Raw genomic sequence first — 18,769 nt, 5'->3', positions numbered from 1 at the left:
TAATTGAATAGTGGCTCGAACAGGCTTCCCTAGGTTTCTATAATAGGAAGTAGTTTATATATGAATAAGGTTGAATCATTAGGTCGCACACCCAAAATAATCATTTTCGCAAAAGACGAGGCAAACTTGTATCCATCAGCTGTTTCTAGCAATTGATTAGAGGAGATATTGAATGGGTTAGCTTTATATAAAATGTATGAGGCAAGTACAACCAATGATTAAGAGACAACTGTATAGGCCTACACTGGTCTATACTGTCTGCCTGTACACATTTGGATATTTACAAAATGGCTACCACTTTTTATTGGCAGAATGAGTGATTCAGTTTGTATTTTATTTTTTAATATTCACTTGCATAAATTGATATACATAATTAATATCTGGGCAGTCAGCAATAAGAAAACTTGAAAGAATTTTTTCAAAATGTGTTTCAATAAAGTTGAAAAGTTGTAGATATATGATTTTGATTTGACAAGATCATCATGACGATAGACTTGTATGCAACGTAAGGATGTATACACAACACAAGTTGACTAATCACATCACGGATTGGATGACCAGTTGCTTGTGATTGGTGAAATTACCTGTGTTGCGTGTACACCCTTGCATTGTATGTCAGTAAAGAATCTTGTTTAAATTTCATTATTTTATTTTTATCATTTGCTGCTGCAGATTCAATAAAGATCATTTAAAATAGCATAACGTGTTCTATGCAGGTTTTACTCAAATAAAATGTCCAAATGCAATATATGATCATATATAGCAATATTATCGCATAATAATTGTATTTAAAAAACCTGATATTTTGGCCATTTTTCGAAAAAATCCCTGTACTATAGTACAGGGATTTTTTTCAAAAATGGCCAAATTTCCAACCTTTTATTTTTCGACAAACTGGTTTCTATGGCACTATAAGATGATGATAATGCAATATATGATCATATATAGCAATATTATCGCATAATAATTGAATTTTAAAAACCTGATATTTTGGCCATTTTTCTATGGCACTATAAGATTTTCCCATTGGGAGTATTTTTCATAAATAACTGTACATACAAGTTTAATTTCGACTTTATTGACATACTGCCAAAACATGCACTGTGTTTACAAAAATGCTAGTACATCTTTTGCCCAGTCTCATCACTGAGATTGAGTTCACTACATCTATAGTACATCTTTTGCCCAGTGGGTCTCCTCATCACTGAGACTGAGTTCACTCTTATGCTTTCTTTTCTCTTTATGATATTAGAGTTCACTCTTTCGTAAGCTCTATCGTGTAGATAGATTGAGATTGATGTCAGAGGTCACTCTTTTGTTTTCTTTTGTTTCTTTGATGTAAGAGGTCACTCTTGTGTTTTCTTTTCTTTCTGTGATGTAAGAGGTCACTCTTGTGTTTTCTTTTCTTTCTGTGATGTAAGAGGTCACTCTTGTGTTTTCTTTTCTTTCTGTGATGTAAGAGGTCACTCTTGTGTTTTCTTTTCTTTCTGTGATGTAAGAGGTCACTCTTTTGTTTTCTTTTCCTTCTGTGATGTAAGAGGTCACTCTTGTGTTTTCTTTTCTTCCTTACAATGTTAGAGTTCACTCTTTCTTAGCTCTATCTACACTGTCAAACTTTATGTGACAACATTGTGATATGCCCATATATGGACACAATGACATATCACTGCCATATTTGGGCATATCACTACCATGTTTGGGCACATCACACATTTGTTGTCAAACTAGTTTAGACATAGCTTACGTTTGCTTATGTCAGCGTTCTAGATATTATGCTGTTTTATTATATCATCGGATCATGGAATTTCCAATAAATCAAAAACTTAAATGATGCTGTACATTTTGTTCTTGTGTTTTTAATTGAGCTTCTGCAATGTCGCTCAAGGCCTGTTGAATCTGTGATAGCAATATTTCTCCTCGTCGGACAACGTCTCTCAATTTCTGGGCTGCATCTTCATTTTCTTCTTCCAACCTCCGCAAACTTGCATTCTGAATTAGAATACAAAAATCTGGTTTATTTTATATATGTAATAGCATGTAAAGTATCTTAGTTATAGAATCGCTTTAACCTTTGTCTACACTATCAAACAAAAAATGTGATGTGTCCATATTATATGGACATGATGATGTCATATCACTACCATATTTGGGCACATCACACTATTTTTTGATAGCACTACTAAAAGCTGGTTCTCCACTGAAAGCATGGTCTATTGATCTTTTTGATTTTACAAGTTTTAAGCAAGAGTGTCAGAAAAGTTATTTAATGAATTCAAAATATTTCCAATTTTCGAAGAATTGCGAAAAACATCCACAACGTCCAATCAAATGGTAGCTATATGTATATATGTATTATTTGTAATATCAGTATGTATTTTTTATGATGATTTTCAAATTCAAATCAAAGCTATGCTTTACACACCTGAAGTTCTGTGGTAGATTCTTCACTTGGTAGTGAGTCTATTAAAAGATCAATGTCTTTAGCGGTCCTGGCAATCAGTTGAGCAAATAGTAAGGTTAGATCTTCTTGTTGTTGAGGTGCTACTCCAGATGGCTCTATTATGAAAGACAAACAAAAAACAGTTCATAAATCAATCCAGTATTATAGGCCTACTTCTTTCATGTCCCATGTGAGGACATGCATACATGCCAAATTGGTGGTTGTTTTTTTTATCCCTGGAATCAAATTTTAACTGATTTTATGTTCCCTGGATTTTATATACAGTATAAAATGATTGATGAATTGATTGAATCATTTAATTTTCTGTATAATTTCAAGATTCAAAAATTGTTTTGGTTCACTTAAAACGGAAATTAATTTTGCTAGTTATAATTACGAACAATAAAACTACAAAGAAAAATACTTCAAATTGCACAAATGTTATAGGCCAATGGTTAAACACAGATTGCAAAATGGCATAGGCCAATGTAAAATGATTTATTAAAAGGCGAGTGTGAATCAAGATACCAAATATTTATCCTCACCTTGTTTTACTGTGCTCTGAAGTTTACCTGGCGTTGCTGATTGCTGTAGTACACCAACACTGTTGCAAAAATGATCAGCAAGCTAAAACAAAGTGTAAATATAATTATGAAAATATGGTAAGAAGCGAATACTAAGTAAAGATGTACCGTAAATCTTCTAATTGTAAGCCTGGGTTATTATTCTTTGATTGTTTTTTAGGGTGGGTTACTATTAGGTTACTATTAGAAGGGGGTTACTATTGGAGTAGTGGGTTCTATTACTAATCTTAAATTCGGCACCTAAAAATAGTAACTCTAACTTTATAAACTAAAAAACATTCAATCCTCCCCACTCCCGATATCGACATGCATCATCTCCTTGTTTTCAAAAACGACCAGTCTTCATATTCATAAATGTCATTTTGTCAATAGTTTTTGTGACTCTAATATGGGTTACTATTAGAGTAGTGGCTTATTATTATAGATTGACTAAGTACTATTAGAAGGGTTACTATATTATTAGAAGATTTACGGTGTGCGATGTAGGCATATACAATACCTAGGCTTATTCATTGATTGGGGGTTGTATCATCCCTGAATAGGCATTTTGCATTTTGAACAAAGTTATTCACTTCCATACATAAAAAAAAAGTACTCAAAAATACTCTCTAACTTCAAATTGCGCAGAAAATTTCAAACCAAGAAAGAATAGTAGGCCTGTAGCAGCAGGATGTCGCATCATAATAGAAATAGCCTAGGCCTATCTCCTTATATAAACTAGGCTAGGCCTACTAGGCCTAGCCTATAATATGCCGAGAGAGAGGCCTAACCGGTAGCAGATCACTAGCACTAAAAGTAGCCTAGCTAGGCCTACTTACTAGGCCTAGCCTAGGCCTCCTAGCTACTACTTAAAGTCTTAGTAGGCTAGTCCTACTAATATACTGTAATACAGAAAGCTGGTCAGCAAATGCACATTGATTATCTTTAAAAACTATAGTTTTACCTGGTTGACAGCGTCCTGTAATTGGGTTACACGGTCTGCCATTTCATTTTCGTTTTTTTATACAATAGGGCCTAGGCCTACCTAATGTTTTTGTTTTGTCTCTGTTTTGGTCGTCGATGATCGCGAGCTATATATAGTGCGCCCTCACTGCTACATGACGTTCCAACGCGTTGGTGGCGCAAAGTTCATTTATTCACAGGGGAAATCCCCATTTCAATTATAGAGATTTTATGGCACTTGGAAAAACCCATCAGACCTAGTACACAATTTCCAAGTCTTTTTTCACATTTTATATGTAAAACTTGCCAAAAAGTAGAAAGGTAAGGTGCCACGTAATACTTACATATATATTTTGTTTAATGTATAGGCCTACAATACAAGATTTATGATTTTAATATCGTTATTACAGATTCGAAAGAAACCCGCTCCCTTGCTAATGCTTGTTTGGTTGGCCTAGCTAGGACCGAGTAGCTAGTTAGTAGACCCACCAGGCAGGAATTGGCACAAGCGATTATTCTTATTCTTAAATGAATGTTTTTAAGGTCCAACTGTGACCCTAGGTTCATAGAGCAATGTCACTTCTAGGCTGATTTAAAAAAAAATAGGAGGTGTATTTTTTCAAAGTTATTCTTAGCCTATTTTTATTTTATAAAAGACAATTTTAAGTTTAATCAACAATTTATCCGACAATAGGCCTACATTTTTAAAATAAAAGGGGTTTGATTGTCATTTTAATCAAAATTTATATCTGGTATACTACCACAATCAAAATTGTTCAGCATCTTCAAAATATTATTTGCTATTTCTTCTTCATTAAATTCCTAATTTAGTAGGGTTATTAATAAAGAATAGACTATTATGGCCAACAACGTTCACTGCCACAGGCAATTTGAAAAAATGACTATTTGTAATTTTTTGCAACCGACGCATCGTTTTTATCATAAATTATTATTATTATTATTATTATAATATATTTAGCACCCCACTAATCTATTAAGCTGGAGATCCATCCCTGCACTGGCATTACAGTTTAATATAATATATTTTAGGCCTATCATTTATAAATTTTATTTTTACAATTACTTTAGTTCACCGGAATTCATACAAAGGAACTTTCTGGAAAATGGCATACTCTTTGGGGGATAGAGAGAACCAGCAGATCCTAGAGGAAATAAAACAAATGGCTTCATGTCCAATTTGTGGCTGTGAATATGATGAACACACAAACCGGCCAAAAGTTCTTCCATGTGCCTACAAGAGACACACTTTGTTTAAAGTTTGCATTGAAAACCAGATTCAACACAGTTGCATCGATGGGATGTTTGAATGTCCTTTTTGCAGACACCAACATGAAACTCCACCAGAAGGTGAAGATCTTAATGAACACTACACTGACTGCATATTACTACCTCAATTAAGTGATCTACTTCAACGTCAAATGCTACGAAATGATACAAATAGTAGGCCTAAAGTATGCCATCCTATCTGTGACAGTTGCAATCCAGCTAAACACAATGAGGCAGTTGCTTGGTGTGACAGTTGTTCTCAAATTTTATGCGATGAATGCCGTGAAATGCATGACGATAGGCTTCTATTAAAAGGTCATCCTCTCTCTACACCCTTAAACTCTATTGATTTAGGTAAGATCGAAAGAAAAGCCAGCTGTCAAAAACACAAACGGGAAGACATTACTTGGGTATGCTACCATTACAATCTGGAGGGTGAATATCTGTGCAATGAATGTGTCAAAGATGGCCGCCACAAAGACCATACCCATGTGGATCTGAAAACAGAAACCGAGAAAGAGAAAACAGAACTTGAAGATTTATTAACAAATGCACGCACCAAAAATAAGAAATTTATCGATCTAAAGGATAAGTTAAAAATTGCTATGGATACTCTTAAAAGAAACTCGGATGACGTGGAATTGAAAATTGATACATGTCAAGACAAGTTTATGACAATGCTGGAAGATCATAAAGAAAGCAAGAAGTGCGAGTTTCTTGAAATCAAGGAAGAGAAGTCAAATAAATTAAAGAAACAAGCCCAAGAAACAGACAAATGGTTGAGCATACTTCAAAACATTGAGAATGAGGTTGATCAACTTCAGCATGCATCACCGATTTCCAAGTTAGAACACATTAAGAAAATATCAAATGCTCTTAACGAGTATCTTGCTTTAAAAATAGATGATGCACCAACTAATGTATACATGAAAGTCCAAAAATTCAACTCTGATAAAGAGTTTCAAGAATGCCTAGATAAATCTACTAAGATCACAACAAGACCATCCCAATTTCAGGTAGCTTACCCAGCTGTAGCTTTTCAAGATCATGAGTTTGAACTCCATATCCAGTCAATTTCAAACAGCGAAAGGTGTACAATCGGTGGTCTTCCAGTAAGAGCAAGAGTTAATTCTCCTTGCTGTAGTGATCATAACATCCTAGAACTAACTCCTAGGGATGAAAGGAATGGAAAATATGTGTTACACTTTAAGCCAAAATCCACAGGCTTATATAAGTTTCACATTTATTTAGAGGACAATGTCGAACCAGTAGACAATATTGATATTTGTGTTCACCTGGCCGAGTTTGTTTACAATCGACTCACTCCTTGTTATCAAACATATCAATTACAAGTAAGTTTCAAGACTAAGATTGACCTTGATGTAATTCAGAACCTTGATGTGACATGCAATGGTGAAGTCTGTGCTGCTGTGCAACCTCAAGGGATAATCTATCAGCCTGATTTCATTGCCGAATTCCTACCGACCAAACTTGGTAAGATAAGAACATGTATCACCTCCAATGACATGAGAATAGCCGGACCATTCACAACATCTGTTTGTAAAAAAATCATGTGGGACTGTGCTGATAACATTATATCCGAAGAAGACGCAGTGACAGACATTGCAGTGCACAAAGATGGCCACGTCTATCTTGCAATTACTACTCCATCAAATAGAAAGATCGTTTTGTTTAATTATGAGGAAGAGCCAATTTTTGCCAATCCTGTCGTATCTTACCAAAATGAAGGCATCTCAGCCTTATTTATTGCTTTTGATAAAGATGCAAAACTGTTTGTCTTGAATGTAACCAATATCAAAGAAGATGCTGATACTGAAATTGACACCAAAACAGAACTTCAAATTATTACTCCCAATGGTCAGCATTCATATATTTTAGAGTCACTAACAAGCCCTGGTGGGCTTGCCGTCAGTCCATCTGGATCTATCGTTGCCATTTCTGACAAAAAAGAACACAAGATATGCTTATTCAATTTGCCAGAAGCCACAGAACACATGACTCCTTTCAAAGTATTAGGAGAGTATGGTAATGTTTGGGGCAAGTTTGTTAACCCGACAGGTCTATGTATAAAACGTGAAGAGTGGTTGTTTGTCTGCGACACTGACAATGGTCGGATACAGGAACTTGACATGAATGGTAATACAGTGCATGTGTATGGATCATTACGTAGACTTCAACATCCGGAATCTGTCTGCTTTTCTTCAGAAGGTCACCTTCTTATTTTGGATGGTGAAAAACTTGTTGCTATTGATGTTGACTCCCACTGCCGGAAAACAATCTGTGAAATTGAAATCAGCTGCAACGGCAGAAAGTGTGATTTCAATCACCAAATTTGCTGCCTTCCTGATTGCCAAGTTTTGCGCATCTGCTGTCGGAATAATGACATGAACATTTTTAGGTATGCTGTCTCACAACGTTAGGTGTTGGACAAGCTGAGTAAAGTAATGATGAATTGCTGGGCAATCCTAACATGATAGATAGAAGACATACATTGCGACAGGCACAGTAGAGAAACAGAATGACTACACAGGAAGGGACCTGAGGAAGGTCAAAGATGAAGAAAAGGAAAGAGGGGATGCAGTGTCGGCACACAGCTGGTCCTTTCTATACATTTTGAAACTTTAAACATTAAAAATTGGGAGTGGGAACAGGTCCTCGTTGGCCCTATCATCTACCTCTAAATCCACCTATGCTTAGTACTATTAGTATTATATTTTTGTTGCAAGATTACCACAGGAAAGAACATTGTGTGTGCAAAACCAAGCTACAAATACTGCAGTTACTGCAAAAGTAGTATACAAAATAACATTCCTTTAGTTTCTGCTTCTAGAATTACTGCAGTTATGAAATACTGTAAATATTGTTTAATGTTGTAAATACGCAAGCTTTTAACATTTTGTAGAATTTGTAGTGTACTTTGTAGTAGAGTTTAATTGTGATATACATCCTACCGATACAATAATGTATAATAAATCAATTTTATATTCAATCAGTAGTAGTTTACATACATTTAAGATGTGTCAGTATTATTGTGCATTTACAGTACCTACTGGATAACCATACTCATAATTCTTTTTATATAATGACTACAAAATATGTAGGAAAAAGGAAAATGACAAAGTAGATAGTATTTAAGACAGATATGCAGAGACTTTTACATGGCTAATTTTGTTCTAATTTGTTTGGGTCTAAACAAAACCCAGATTATAGTACTGTATCCTTGCAGTTGAATACTTCTTTTTGACATCATATTTACCATAAGTTGATATTCTTGAACACTTCAACATCAAATTCCAGTAATATAACTGGATTTAAAAAGTAACAGTTCCTAATACAGTAGGTTCAACGGGAATGAAAATTAAAGCCGAGCACAGTCTCAAGAATTCGCCGAAGTAAACTCATCTTTGCTATCATTGCTGATGATAAAATACACAGAAAACTGTATAATAATAATAATGTTTATAATATCATTTATTTCGCCACATTTTAACACAGTAAGACATAAAAATAGTACAAAGGTAAATCGATGAGACCTAAAAGTTATAAATAAAAATAACCGTCGAGAAATACTTGCATACAATGAATTAATTAATTAATTAAACATTTTGCAATTGCATTTATAAGATAAATTTACATAGAGGCTTTAAGAGTATCATCAGCATTATTGTGATTCAGTGCAGGAGGCAGATCAGATACAAAGAGATTAAAGAGGATTGGACCAATCACTGATCCATGAGGACCCGGGATTTAATCAATATACAGTAAATGTAACACTTTCAGACCTACAGGATAGATATGATTTAAACCAGTCCAGCATTGAATCACAGATACCAAAATTATGTAATTTATTTAAAAGAAGGCTTTTCGCCAATCGAGAAAAATCGCATCGATATGGGGCGGAGAGCGTTCATCAAATAAATCAAATATAGAGCAACCAGTAATTACATCAGTAAGTAATAACAAACACATTAACAACTTAGTATTACAGTCTTAATATACATATTATTGAACATACAAAATGTTAATCAAAATAGAATGGTTTGGCAACAAAATCCCAATTTCTCACCCTGCATAACTGAGCTCTGAGGTTTTTCTGATGTTGGTGATTGCTACAGCACACAGAAAGATGTCATTTAAATAAATCTAACCAATCAAAATTGAATATTCATCAAACCGTTTCTATTATCTAACACAATGTAAATTGTTCGTCTACACTTAACATAAACAATATAAAATAAACAACACAATGCAGATGGGTATATTTATTACAAAAGTTACACACAGGACCCATTTTATATAAGTAAAAGCATATTGGTACATTTAAATGGCTGATTTATTTTACATTAAACTAAAAACTTACTATGTTTGCGCTGTATAATCCCATAAGACATGGCTATGAATCTAGTGAAAAAGAGTGGTAGGTTTATACTTGGATTGCATTAACCATAGATTTACCAGAGTCATGTGTCCGAATTTAGCCTATAGGAGGTGGGATTATTTTTAGCATGGGATAATACGTCTAGAATAAAGGAACTAGAGTAATAATGTTGTTGTTTTTAAATTTAGCAGATTTGGGAGCAAACCGATACAGAGCAAGTAAAGTCGTCAAAAACATTACGGGGTTAACAATGGTCTTAATTATACTGCAGTTTTAAAAAGAACTTTATTATAATTGATTATAATTAAATCATTAAATGAGATAATACGATTATAAATGTTAGCAAAACCGATCAAGGATAAAAGATGTACAAAAGCCTTTTTTAGTACAATATAATCTATTCATTCATTCATTCAATCTTTTATTTCGGAATCTCTGGTACATATACAGAAATATTACGTATAAATTAACAAAAATAAACTGTACTAATCCTACTACAAGACGCACTCTCATCTCAAAAGGAATTCTACATTCCGTAAACATGAGGCTGGCCTACAATGCCAAGGCATTTGCAACACAACATTCTTAACCCATTCTTGTAGAGATCGCAAGGTAGCCTAATGTACATACCACAATACTATTTACACATTCCGCATCAACAGAACACATGACCAATGAGACTGTTGTATCTGATACAAAAAGATATGTATTGTCGCTTTATATCCAACTAAATCCAAGGAGTTAAAAACATGACCAAAATACGTGGCTGAATCGACATATTCTAAGCTTTGCCATTAATAGTAATTATTGGTTTCAATTGAATCCTACGTGACCTATTCTAAAATTTCGATCAACTTTGCACACAATTCATCTTCATTTCTGTTAAACGTTGTTTTCATAGTATGTATTAGTATAATGGTAGTATTATTTATACAGAATTCACTTTTATCCACAGTTCTACCACTGAAATCAATGTTGGCAAGAAGGTCAACCACTGAGTGATATTGATAAATTTACTGTATTGATAATTTTATTTTTCTTTTTGAACACTCTTTGGTCATTTGACTTATTACATACACGGATAAATTACAGTTACATATTTTTAACTCATTTAGCTTTGGAGACAAAATCAATAAAGAAGGAAGTAAAGTACTATCAATTTTGCTGAAATCATTATCATTGATACTGAGTCGTTCTAATGTTAATTTAACACCTCTATTTGCACACTCTATGATCATGTGATTTATTACGTCACCTGATAGATTGCAGTTGTTCATTAAAAGGTGATGCAGATTAGGATGCATACTCAATAAAGAACACAGTAAAGTACCATCAATGTTGCTGAGATTATTACCACTGATGTCGAGCCAAGTTAATGCTAATTTAACTCCTTGATGTGAACACTGTTTGATCATGTGATTCATTATGTCACCTGATAGATTGCAATTAGCCATATCAAGTCTGCTCAGTTTAGGAGAAAGCAATATAAAAGAACCTAGTAAAGTACCGTCAATTTTGCTGAGATTATTATCATTAATTTCAATAAAAATGTTTAAAGGTAATTGAACTTCTCTGTTTAAACACTCTCTTATCATCTTATTCATTACCTTACCCGAAAGATTGCAATTAGACATGAGAAGATTTTCTAGCTTCAGACACATACTCCATAAAGCACCTAGCAAAGTGCCATCAATGTTTCCAAGATCATTACAATTGAAAACGAGTGCATGTAATGCTAATTGACATCCTTTATTTGCACACTCTATGATCATGTGATTTATTACATCACCTGATAGATTGCAGTTGTTCATTAAAAGGTGATGCAGATTAGGATGCATACTCAATAAAGAACACAGTAAAGTACCATCAATGTTGCTGAGATTATTACCACTGATGTCGAGCCAAGTTAATGCTAATTTAACTCCTTGATGTGAACACTGTTTGATCATGTGATTCATTATGTCACCTGATAGATTGCAATTAGCCATATCAAGTCTGCTCAGTTTAGGAGAAAGCAATATAAAAGAACCTAGTAAAGTACCGTCAATTTTGCTGAGATTATTATCATTAATTTCAATAAAAATGTTTAAAGGTAATTGAACTTCTCTGTTTAAACACTCTCTTATCATCTTATTCATTACCTTACCCGAAAGATTGCAATTAGACATGAGAAGATTTTCTAGCTTCAGACACATACTCCATAAAGCACCTAGCAAAGTGCCATCAATGTTTCCAAGATCATTACAATTGAAAACGAGTGTATGTAATGCTAATTGACATCCTTTATTTGAACACTCTCTGATCATGCGATTCATGATATCGCCTGACAGATTACATGAATTCATGGTAAGAACACTCAGCCGAGGAGACATACTCAGTAAAGAACCAAGTAGAGTACCATCAATGTTTCCGAGATTATTATCCTTCACATTGAATACATTTAATGATAATTGAACTCCCCTATATGAACACTCTCTGATCATTTGGTTCATTACATCACCAGATAAATTCTCAATCCTAACATATTTACATTTATCTCTAATGCCTAAAATGTGTGCAATAACTCTTCCCTTGCACTCTAACGCCATCTTACTACAAAAAGTATTCAAACTATCGCCGTCATATTCCATGCAATGAAGTTGGTTAATTAAATGTATGAAATGCCCGTCACATTGTATATCTGGACTAATCTGATGGATAAAAATTCTTATGGAGGTACATATATCATCCATATGCTGTTTTATTTCTAAATCTTTGCTGGTCATGTGATTAATTAATGCATCTACCACAACATCTTCATGTTGTTTTTTAACTGCCTTTTTAAAGAAAGTAATTAGGGAGCGATAAGTAGATAATTGATTTGTAATCCAATGCTTTAAAAGTTTATCAGCTTGATAACCAAGAAAACCAATTGAAAATTCTATTGCTGTTTTTAAGTACTCATTTTCTCTGATTGCATCCCATTCTCTAACCCTTAATGGTGCAAGTAACTGTCTTACATCTTTTACGTATTCAATCCTTTCCACATCTTCGCTTTCACATAATTTGCACAAGTAAAATCCCACCAATGACTCTACTATCAACTTGTGAGGAGGCATGAATATTTCTTCAAAGCTAGATTTTGAAATTTGTTCCTCTTTGTAGACAAATCCAAGTTTTAGGGCCATGTCAACCAAATCTCTGTTTGTTTGTTTATCATTTAAATCTTTTTTGTTTATTGAAAGTTGATTTACTTTTAAGCTACCATACATACATTTCCCTAACAAAATCATAGCATTTACATAAACCACTGGAATATCTTCAAACCTGGAAATCTTTTGAGATTGTTCTTGCTTGTTAAACTGATTTAAAATAGTACAAAAAATGTCTTTAAAAAGGTCTGACTTATCTTCAGGAAGACTTTGATTTCCTTCCCATAGCATACAGATTGAAAGAAGTAGCATTGGATTTTTGCACATTGAATATGCCTCTGGATGTTTTTGGTCTCTTAGTCTAGACCACTTGTCAATATTTAATTCCTTTCTGAGGGATTTTCCCAATTCTCGTTTTCCAAAATGTTCAAAATATTTGTCAATATACTTTCCAATGCTCTGTTTGTTAAATCCCTTAACCCTCACATGCACATTACATGCTTTAATGAATTCATTTATGTTTTCTGATCGTGATGTAAGTATCACAGTACTTTTCTCTAAGTTGTTCTTTTTGAAAAGACTAACTAAGCCTCGATTATTAAATCGTAATTCATCTAACCCATCTAACAACAAGACAATTTTATCGTCATGTTTCATAATGAATCTTTTAATCAACGTTGGGTCTTCTGAAAGCTCTGTGACTAAATTAAAATCTTCCATATCCTGTTGCCTTTGAATTAGTTTTAAGATGCTCTCATCTTTTTCTAAATCCCTTACACTTAAAAGAAACACAATTTTACCTTCAAATACTTGAATTGATTGGCCAGTTGCCCAATTGTATGATAAATGCCTTAACATAGTAGTTTTACCAATACCACCTTCCCCATCAATAAAAACTCTACATCCAGGGGTGAACTTGATAACGTCTATGACTTCTTTTAATGTTGTTGGTTTGCTGATTTGTGTGTTGTTTTCACTTTCTTTGAGTAGTTCCAAATCGGTAAACATCTTCGAAATATCAACTTTGTATCTATCATTCATTATTGCTGGTGTAAATGTATGGTCACGACTGCAGAGTTTCTTTTGTCTTTGAAGCAGATACTCTTCTATCTTTTCTAAATAAGAAAGAAGTATATCTTATAAAGTAGTATTGCCAAACTCTTAAACAACAGTTCCAGCACTCATATCATTCATGTCGGGGGAAATTGTATACAAGGACATTTTTATCAGGGCATCAAATGTTGTGAAACTCTTAAATTAATAAAACAATACGTCAAAACTGCACTGTATAACATTAGTTCTGATTAGGAATTCTAACGGCATTGAGAAATCTACTTTCCTAATGGCCGTGGTGAAGATGGAGTGGTGTAGACAAGCAAGCTTTGTTTTATTTACATTAACTACCTTATTATATCATTAAATCTAACAATAACTTGTCCTGTCAATATCTTTAATTTTGGTAATTTTCTTTTCTTTGGTGTTTAAAAGTCGTATACACGGTCATTGTAGTTTCTATATAACAATTAAAGACACAGAGCATGAAAACAAATAAAGGACATAATTATGTCCTACTGACTCATTAAATTAAACTCACCTGTTTCTGATTTAACATCTTTTTGCATTCCTTGTTCTCGGTTACTGGTGGTTGGCACATCCTCGGTTCCTTATAAATAATAACAGGAAAAAATCTCAATTTCCAATCACAGTTTACCTTGCATGTTTTATCCATTGTGAAATCATGTACGGTCAAAAATTCTTTTCATACATGTCTTTGAAATAATCCTAATTCATACTGTACTAAATGAGCTTTTGCATTAATTAATTCGTAAAACGTGACAAAGGAACAAAACAACGTATCGATGTAAAAATTGCCGTAATCATTATCAACGTATTTTTCGGCTACAGTGTACAGTATGGAACGCCTCCTCTGCCTTCAGTTCACATTTATCATGCAGTACACACCAATGGTCATGCAGTACACACCAATGGTCATGCAGTACACACCAATGGTCATGCAGTACACACCAAACATCATGCAGTACACACCAATCGTCATGCAGTACACACCAATGGTCATGCAGTACACACCAATCGTCATGCAGTACACACCAATCGTCATGCAGTACACACCAATCGTCATGCAGTACACACCAATCGTCATGTGTGTGTACCGCATGACGATTGGTGTGTACTGCATGATAAATGTGAACTGAAGGCAGAGGAGGCGTTCCAAGCCATTTTTTTTTTGCTTTTGTATTTCGACTCGGAGTTTAAAATCTGCATCAACTATGGATGGTAGTGAAGACTCGGCTTAGACAAGTTGTTTTCAGAACAGGAGGCTGATATCAACAGCAATAAAGTAAAGCTAGCAAATCATAAATATGCCTAGAACAGGAACTCAAATAAAATCGTTTTTGAAACAAACACAGTTTTCATGAAGCATCAGTGTGTTATTTAAATATACAATGGGAACCGAAAATTGCGTTCTGTCTCGAGTATGTCAATGATTACTTATCTTATTACTTAACTTAAAAAACAAGGATAAGTAATTGGTAGATATCATCTTAGGTTTTTTTCTAATGGGAACCAAGCTAAATGGTTAACCCAACCCAACAAGTGTTTAACTACTTATAGTTGTGTTTATAGATACATTAAGTTAAAATAACTGAAATGCAGCTCACCTTTGTCTAATTTAAAACGTTTCTGTAATCTGGGGTGTTCAGTTTGTGTAGTGAACTCGGACTTATCTGTTAAAATAATCAATAGAAAATATTACAATAATATAGGCCTATATCATCCATCTCCCTTTATTAAAATGTTATTATGATACCTTTATATTATTGTGATTTTGAAACAATCATGAGTGCCTAGAAAACCAAGATCTTAAAAAAACCACTTAATGCTTTATAAAACAAAAGTTATATTTGATACCACACGGTACTGCATATTGTTTCATAGAAATAATTTAAATATAGCGAATTTGTATAATTTGCTTACTATGAAATATTTCTACTGCTATGATGAAAAACGGATAGATCAATTCCCAAATAATGGCTATAAGCAATAAATGAATTGAACCATAATTGATAGTGGTACACAAATAATGCAGAATGCTTATTGTACTGCTATGGTATTGAATTATACACTGTATACTATAAAGTTAAAGTATATTTAGTATGACTGATATAATTTATGCATTATTGGTCCAATTTTACATTTATTCATATCTTTTATATACTATTGTTCTTTGATACTTAAATAAATGAACTGAATTGAAATTCTCTTTTGTTGTTCTTCCGCAACCATATCATCATTGAACATTATTAATATGTTATTGTTACCGTATTCTTTTATATACATTTTTACCAACATACCTTTGGTAAGAGATTCCACACCCTCTATTCCAAGACTTCTTAGATTGGTAATAAATTCTTCCAATTTTTGTTCACAGATTTTTTGTCTGTGCTCCAAATCCATAATCATAGCCCAAGAATCTTTATATTTTGTTCGAGGATTATTGTACAGTCCATCAATTCTGTCGATATCCGCCTGTATAAGTCCATTTCCGAAAGTTACAATCCAGTGACGATATTGGGTGAACTTTGTATTTTCTTGAACTTCAGGAAAAGATTGTTGGAGAATTGTGAGGACACCAGATTGCTTTGTTACTTTTATTGTTTCGTAAAGTAACGAACGATCTTCTGGACTTAAATGTCCAGAACTCATTAAGTTATCAAGTAAATCTCTTGTGTTAGTGGCGTTGTCTATATCTGTGTCTGCAATTAAATCTGTGAAAACAACTTTCAGCTGGCCGAGGAGATGACGTTTATCATACCATTCAGAAACCTTCACTAAATCGAGATTAAAATCTACAGTAGAAAACAAGTAAAAATGAATAAGTAAAACTAATTAAGAATGTACTAGGTCGTACTTAACAGAAAACACTTTATTTAGTATAGTAATTACCTGTTGCCATTTTGTATATCAAATTTTTCGGGTTTTCTTTCTGAAAAATAGAACTCTATTAAAATATGAGGATTTTCTTTTTATCTAGTGAAACATCTTATATTCTTACAAATAAGCAAAAGCAGTGATAGGAGTGCATGGGCTATCAGCTACAAGTCTCCATCTTAAACGGAATTAGTAATATAGGCCTATACATTTTAATTTTTATTCTAATTTTACAAAACTTCTAAACTAACTAAATTTCTCAATTCCAAAAACAGAGACTTATTATTTATCAGTTTTAGTGGGGTTAGTTGAGATGGTTTTATAATACTCACATGTCTTTAAATCACGTATTTGATAACTGTAATCGTAGTGTCAATAATTTTAAAATTGCTAGAAACTGACTCCGGTCTTTACTTTGGACTACTTAATTTATATTTAGTCAAAATACAACTTCTTTATTTTTTTATTTATTTTATTAAAACTGATTTAGTGAGGGTGACCCTAAACAGCAATATGCTGACAATCAAGGGGCCCTCATATAAACATTAAAAAAAAATATGTATATATGGAAAAAGAAAAACGGATGAACTATGTTAAAAAATATAAATATATATATTATATATGTACTTAAATACAAAAATATAGCCTACAATTTTATACAAAACGTTGAGTTATTCCATTTTAAAAGATCAATCAGAAATTGTAGTCTGTATTTATTATAGATAAATTGAATGCCTAAATCACATTTTGATAATATACATACTGTGGTAAGCCTATACTTAGAAATTTATATAGAAATCAAGCTACTGTATGACAAATATAGTTTTAAATGATTTTGCGACAGATTCATTTTAGAATAGACACATGCTGAACCACTAGTACAATCAAGTAGGTCCGGCCACTACGTCGTGTATTTTTGCACACCACACTTTTGAAATCTAATTTAAACTCAATTATTTTAGTTCCTCAACGTAGGAATTGCCAAAATGTTTTTTGTTTGCCTTGAAATTTACTCTCATTAAAACGATAGTTCCTCCATTGAAGAATGAATGTTAACCACTAGACCTACTGTGTGCTGTGATCACTGTTATTTACTCTTACCTGGCCACCAAGTTGGTAAATATTTCAAAATCAGGGATAGATGAAGCACTGGGTTGTACAACTAGCCACGCCCTATCATGGAGATGCCCATGGTCCTATGTGAATTATTATCTAGCATGCAGTATCAATGATTCTGTAAATGTACAAAAATAAGGCGTTGCTACCGATATCCGCCGCCGATAAGAGGTACGTGGAGATATTGCGAAGCCAGAAAGTAGTACCGGTGATGCCTTTGTTTGTTAACAAAGAACGTATTCGAGCATTATTTATTGTTTGGTAGACATACATACTACTTCCTGTTCCGGAATTCAATTGGTGCCGTTTGTTACTAAATTAGTTAGTGTGGTTAGTAAACCATACCACACCACCCGACAGACGGTCCACCGCAGCCCAGTATTTTTAATAATACTTCCATACAGCGAACGTGTATGTGACGTTCTGTATTTTATTAATGGTGATATTTTTTCACTATTTAATTCAACCATGGCGGACTTATTTAAATATTATCTAAACAATTCATCCATGATTCAACAATTCAGCCGAACTGATCATAGGACCGTAACAAATCAGACAATTGAAATAAAATAGGGCCTACGCTATATTGATTGGTAACAATAAACAGATACATTAAATGCAACATTTTCTTTAAAGAAATAGAAAACAATTAAAATACTAATTAAAATGTTTAAAATAAGACGCGTTATAGAGAAATGTTATTTTTTTAAAAGTTGGACTGAATGGTAGGATAACAGTAATATTGTTTGCTCTATAAAATGAAAGCGCGCACGGACGCGTTTTTGAGAAAAGTAACGTCGCGTGCCTCTAAGTTTACGTCGGTCGAACCTTCAAATCATCAGAATCAGAAGGAAGGTCATTTGACGACGACCCAACTGGTCATGTATGCATCGTGAAAGAAGCTTTACAAATTACAAAC

At 33.4% G+C, this 18,769-nt stretch overlaps 3 protein-coding genes across 3 annotated transcripts; 1 reads left to right on the top strand and 2 right to left on the bottom strand.

Annotated features, from left to right (window-relative positions):
• Nucleotides 1-1,294: 1,294 nt before the first annotated feature.
• Nucleotides 1,295-4,093, bottom strand: LOC144834904 (mediator of RNA polymerase II transcription subunit 21-like). The gene is made up of 4 exons (XM_078689888.1): nt 3,968-4,093; nt 2,986-3,067; nt 2,423-2,556; nt 1,295-1,989 (listed from the first exon to the last, which is right to left on the bottom strand). The coding sequence occupies exons 1-4, from the start codon at nt 4,007-4,009 to the stop codon at nt 1,816-1,818; spliced, it is 432 nt and encodes a 143-aa protein (XP_078546014.1). The 5' UTR covers nt 4,010-4,093; the 3' UTR covers nt 1,295-1,815.
• Nucleotides 4,094-4,205: 112 nt separating this feature from the next.
• LOC144834909 (uncharacterized) lies at nt 4,206-8,283 on the top strand. Its single transcript, XM_078689893.1, has 2 exons — nt 4,206-4,287; nt 5,056-8,283. Exon 2 carries the CDS (start codon nt 5,091-5,093, stop codon nt 7,692-7,694), a length of 2,604 nt encoding a protein of 867 aa, XP_078546019.1. The 5' UTR covers nt 4,206-4,287; nt 5,056-5,090; the 3' UTR covers nt 7,695-8,283.
• Nucleotides 8,284-10,237: 1,954 nt separating this feature from the next.
• Nucleotides 10,238-16,786, bottom strand: LOC144834702 (uncharacterized). Its single transcript, XM_078689596.1, has 6 exons — nt 16,750-16,786; nt 16,158-16,652; nt 15,465-15,530; nt 14,378-14,446; nt 10,806-13,898; nt 10,238-10,341 (listed from the first exon to the last, which is right to left on the bottom strand). The coding sequence occupies exons 1-6, from the start codon at nt 16,757-16,759 to the stop codon at nt 10,238-10,240; spliced, it is 3,837 nt and encodes a 1,278-aa protein (XP_078545722.1). The 5' UTR covers nt 16,760-16,786.
• Between the last annotated feature and the right edge of the window lie 1,983 nt (nt 16,787-18,769).

This window comes from Antedon bifida, chromosome 2 (assembly GCF_963402885.1).
Source record: "Antedon bifida chromosome 2, ecAntBifi1.1, whole genome shotgun sequence".
Lineage (NCBI taxonomy): Eukaryota > Metazoa > Echinodermata > Crinoidea > Comatulida > Antedonidae > Antedon > Antedon bifida.
Note: the sequence above shows the minus strand (reverse complement) of the source record. Positions and strands in the feature narration are given on the sequence as shown.

Bases quoted from the DNA above. Each gene is read 5' to 3' on its own strand.
- LOC144834904 (XM_078689888.1), bottom strand. From the start codon at position 4,009: ATGGCAGACCGTGTAACCCAATTACAGGACGCTGTCAACCAG. The intron at 3,068-3,967 runs GTAAAACTATAG...ACTTTGTTTTAG, and splicing joins TACAGGACGCTGTCAACCAG to CTTGCTGATCATTTTTGCAA. The intron at 1,990-2,422 runs GTGTGTAAAGCA...ATTCTAATTCAG, and splicing joins AATCTACCACAGAACTTCAG to AATGCAAGTTTGCGGAGGTT.
- LOC144834909 (XM_078689893.1), top strand. From the start codon at position 5,091: ATGGCATACTCTTTGGGGGATAGAGAGAACCAGCAGATCCTAGAGGAA.
- LOC144834702 (XM_078689596.1), bottom strand. The intron at 15,531-16,157 runs GTATGTTGGTAA...TTATTTTAACAG, and splicing joins TGTGGAATCTCTTACCAAAG to ATAAGTCCGAGTTCACTACA. The intron at 14,447-15,464 runs GTGAGCTGCATT...ATTATTTATAAG, and splicing joins ACGTTTTAAATTAGACAAAG to GAACCGAGGATGTGCCAACC.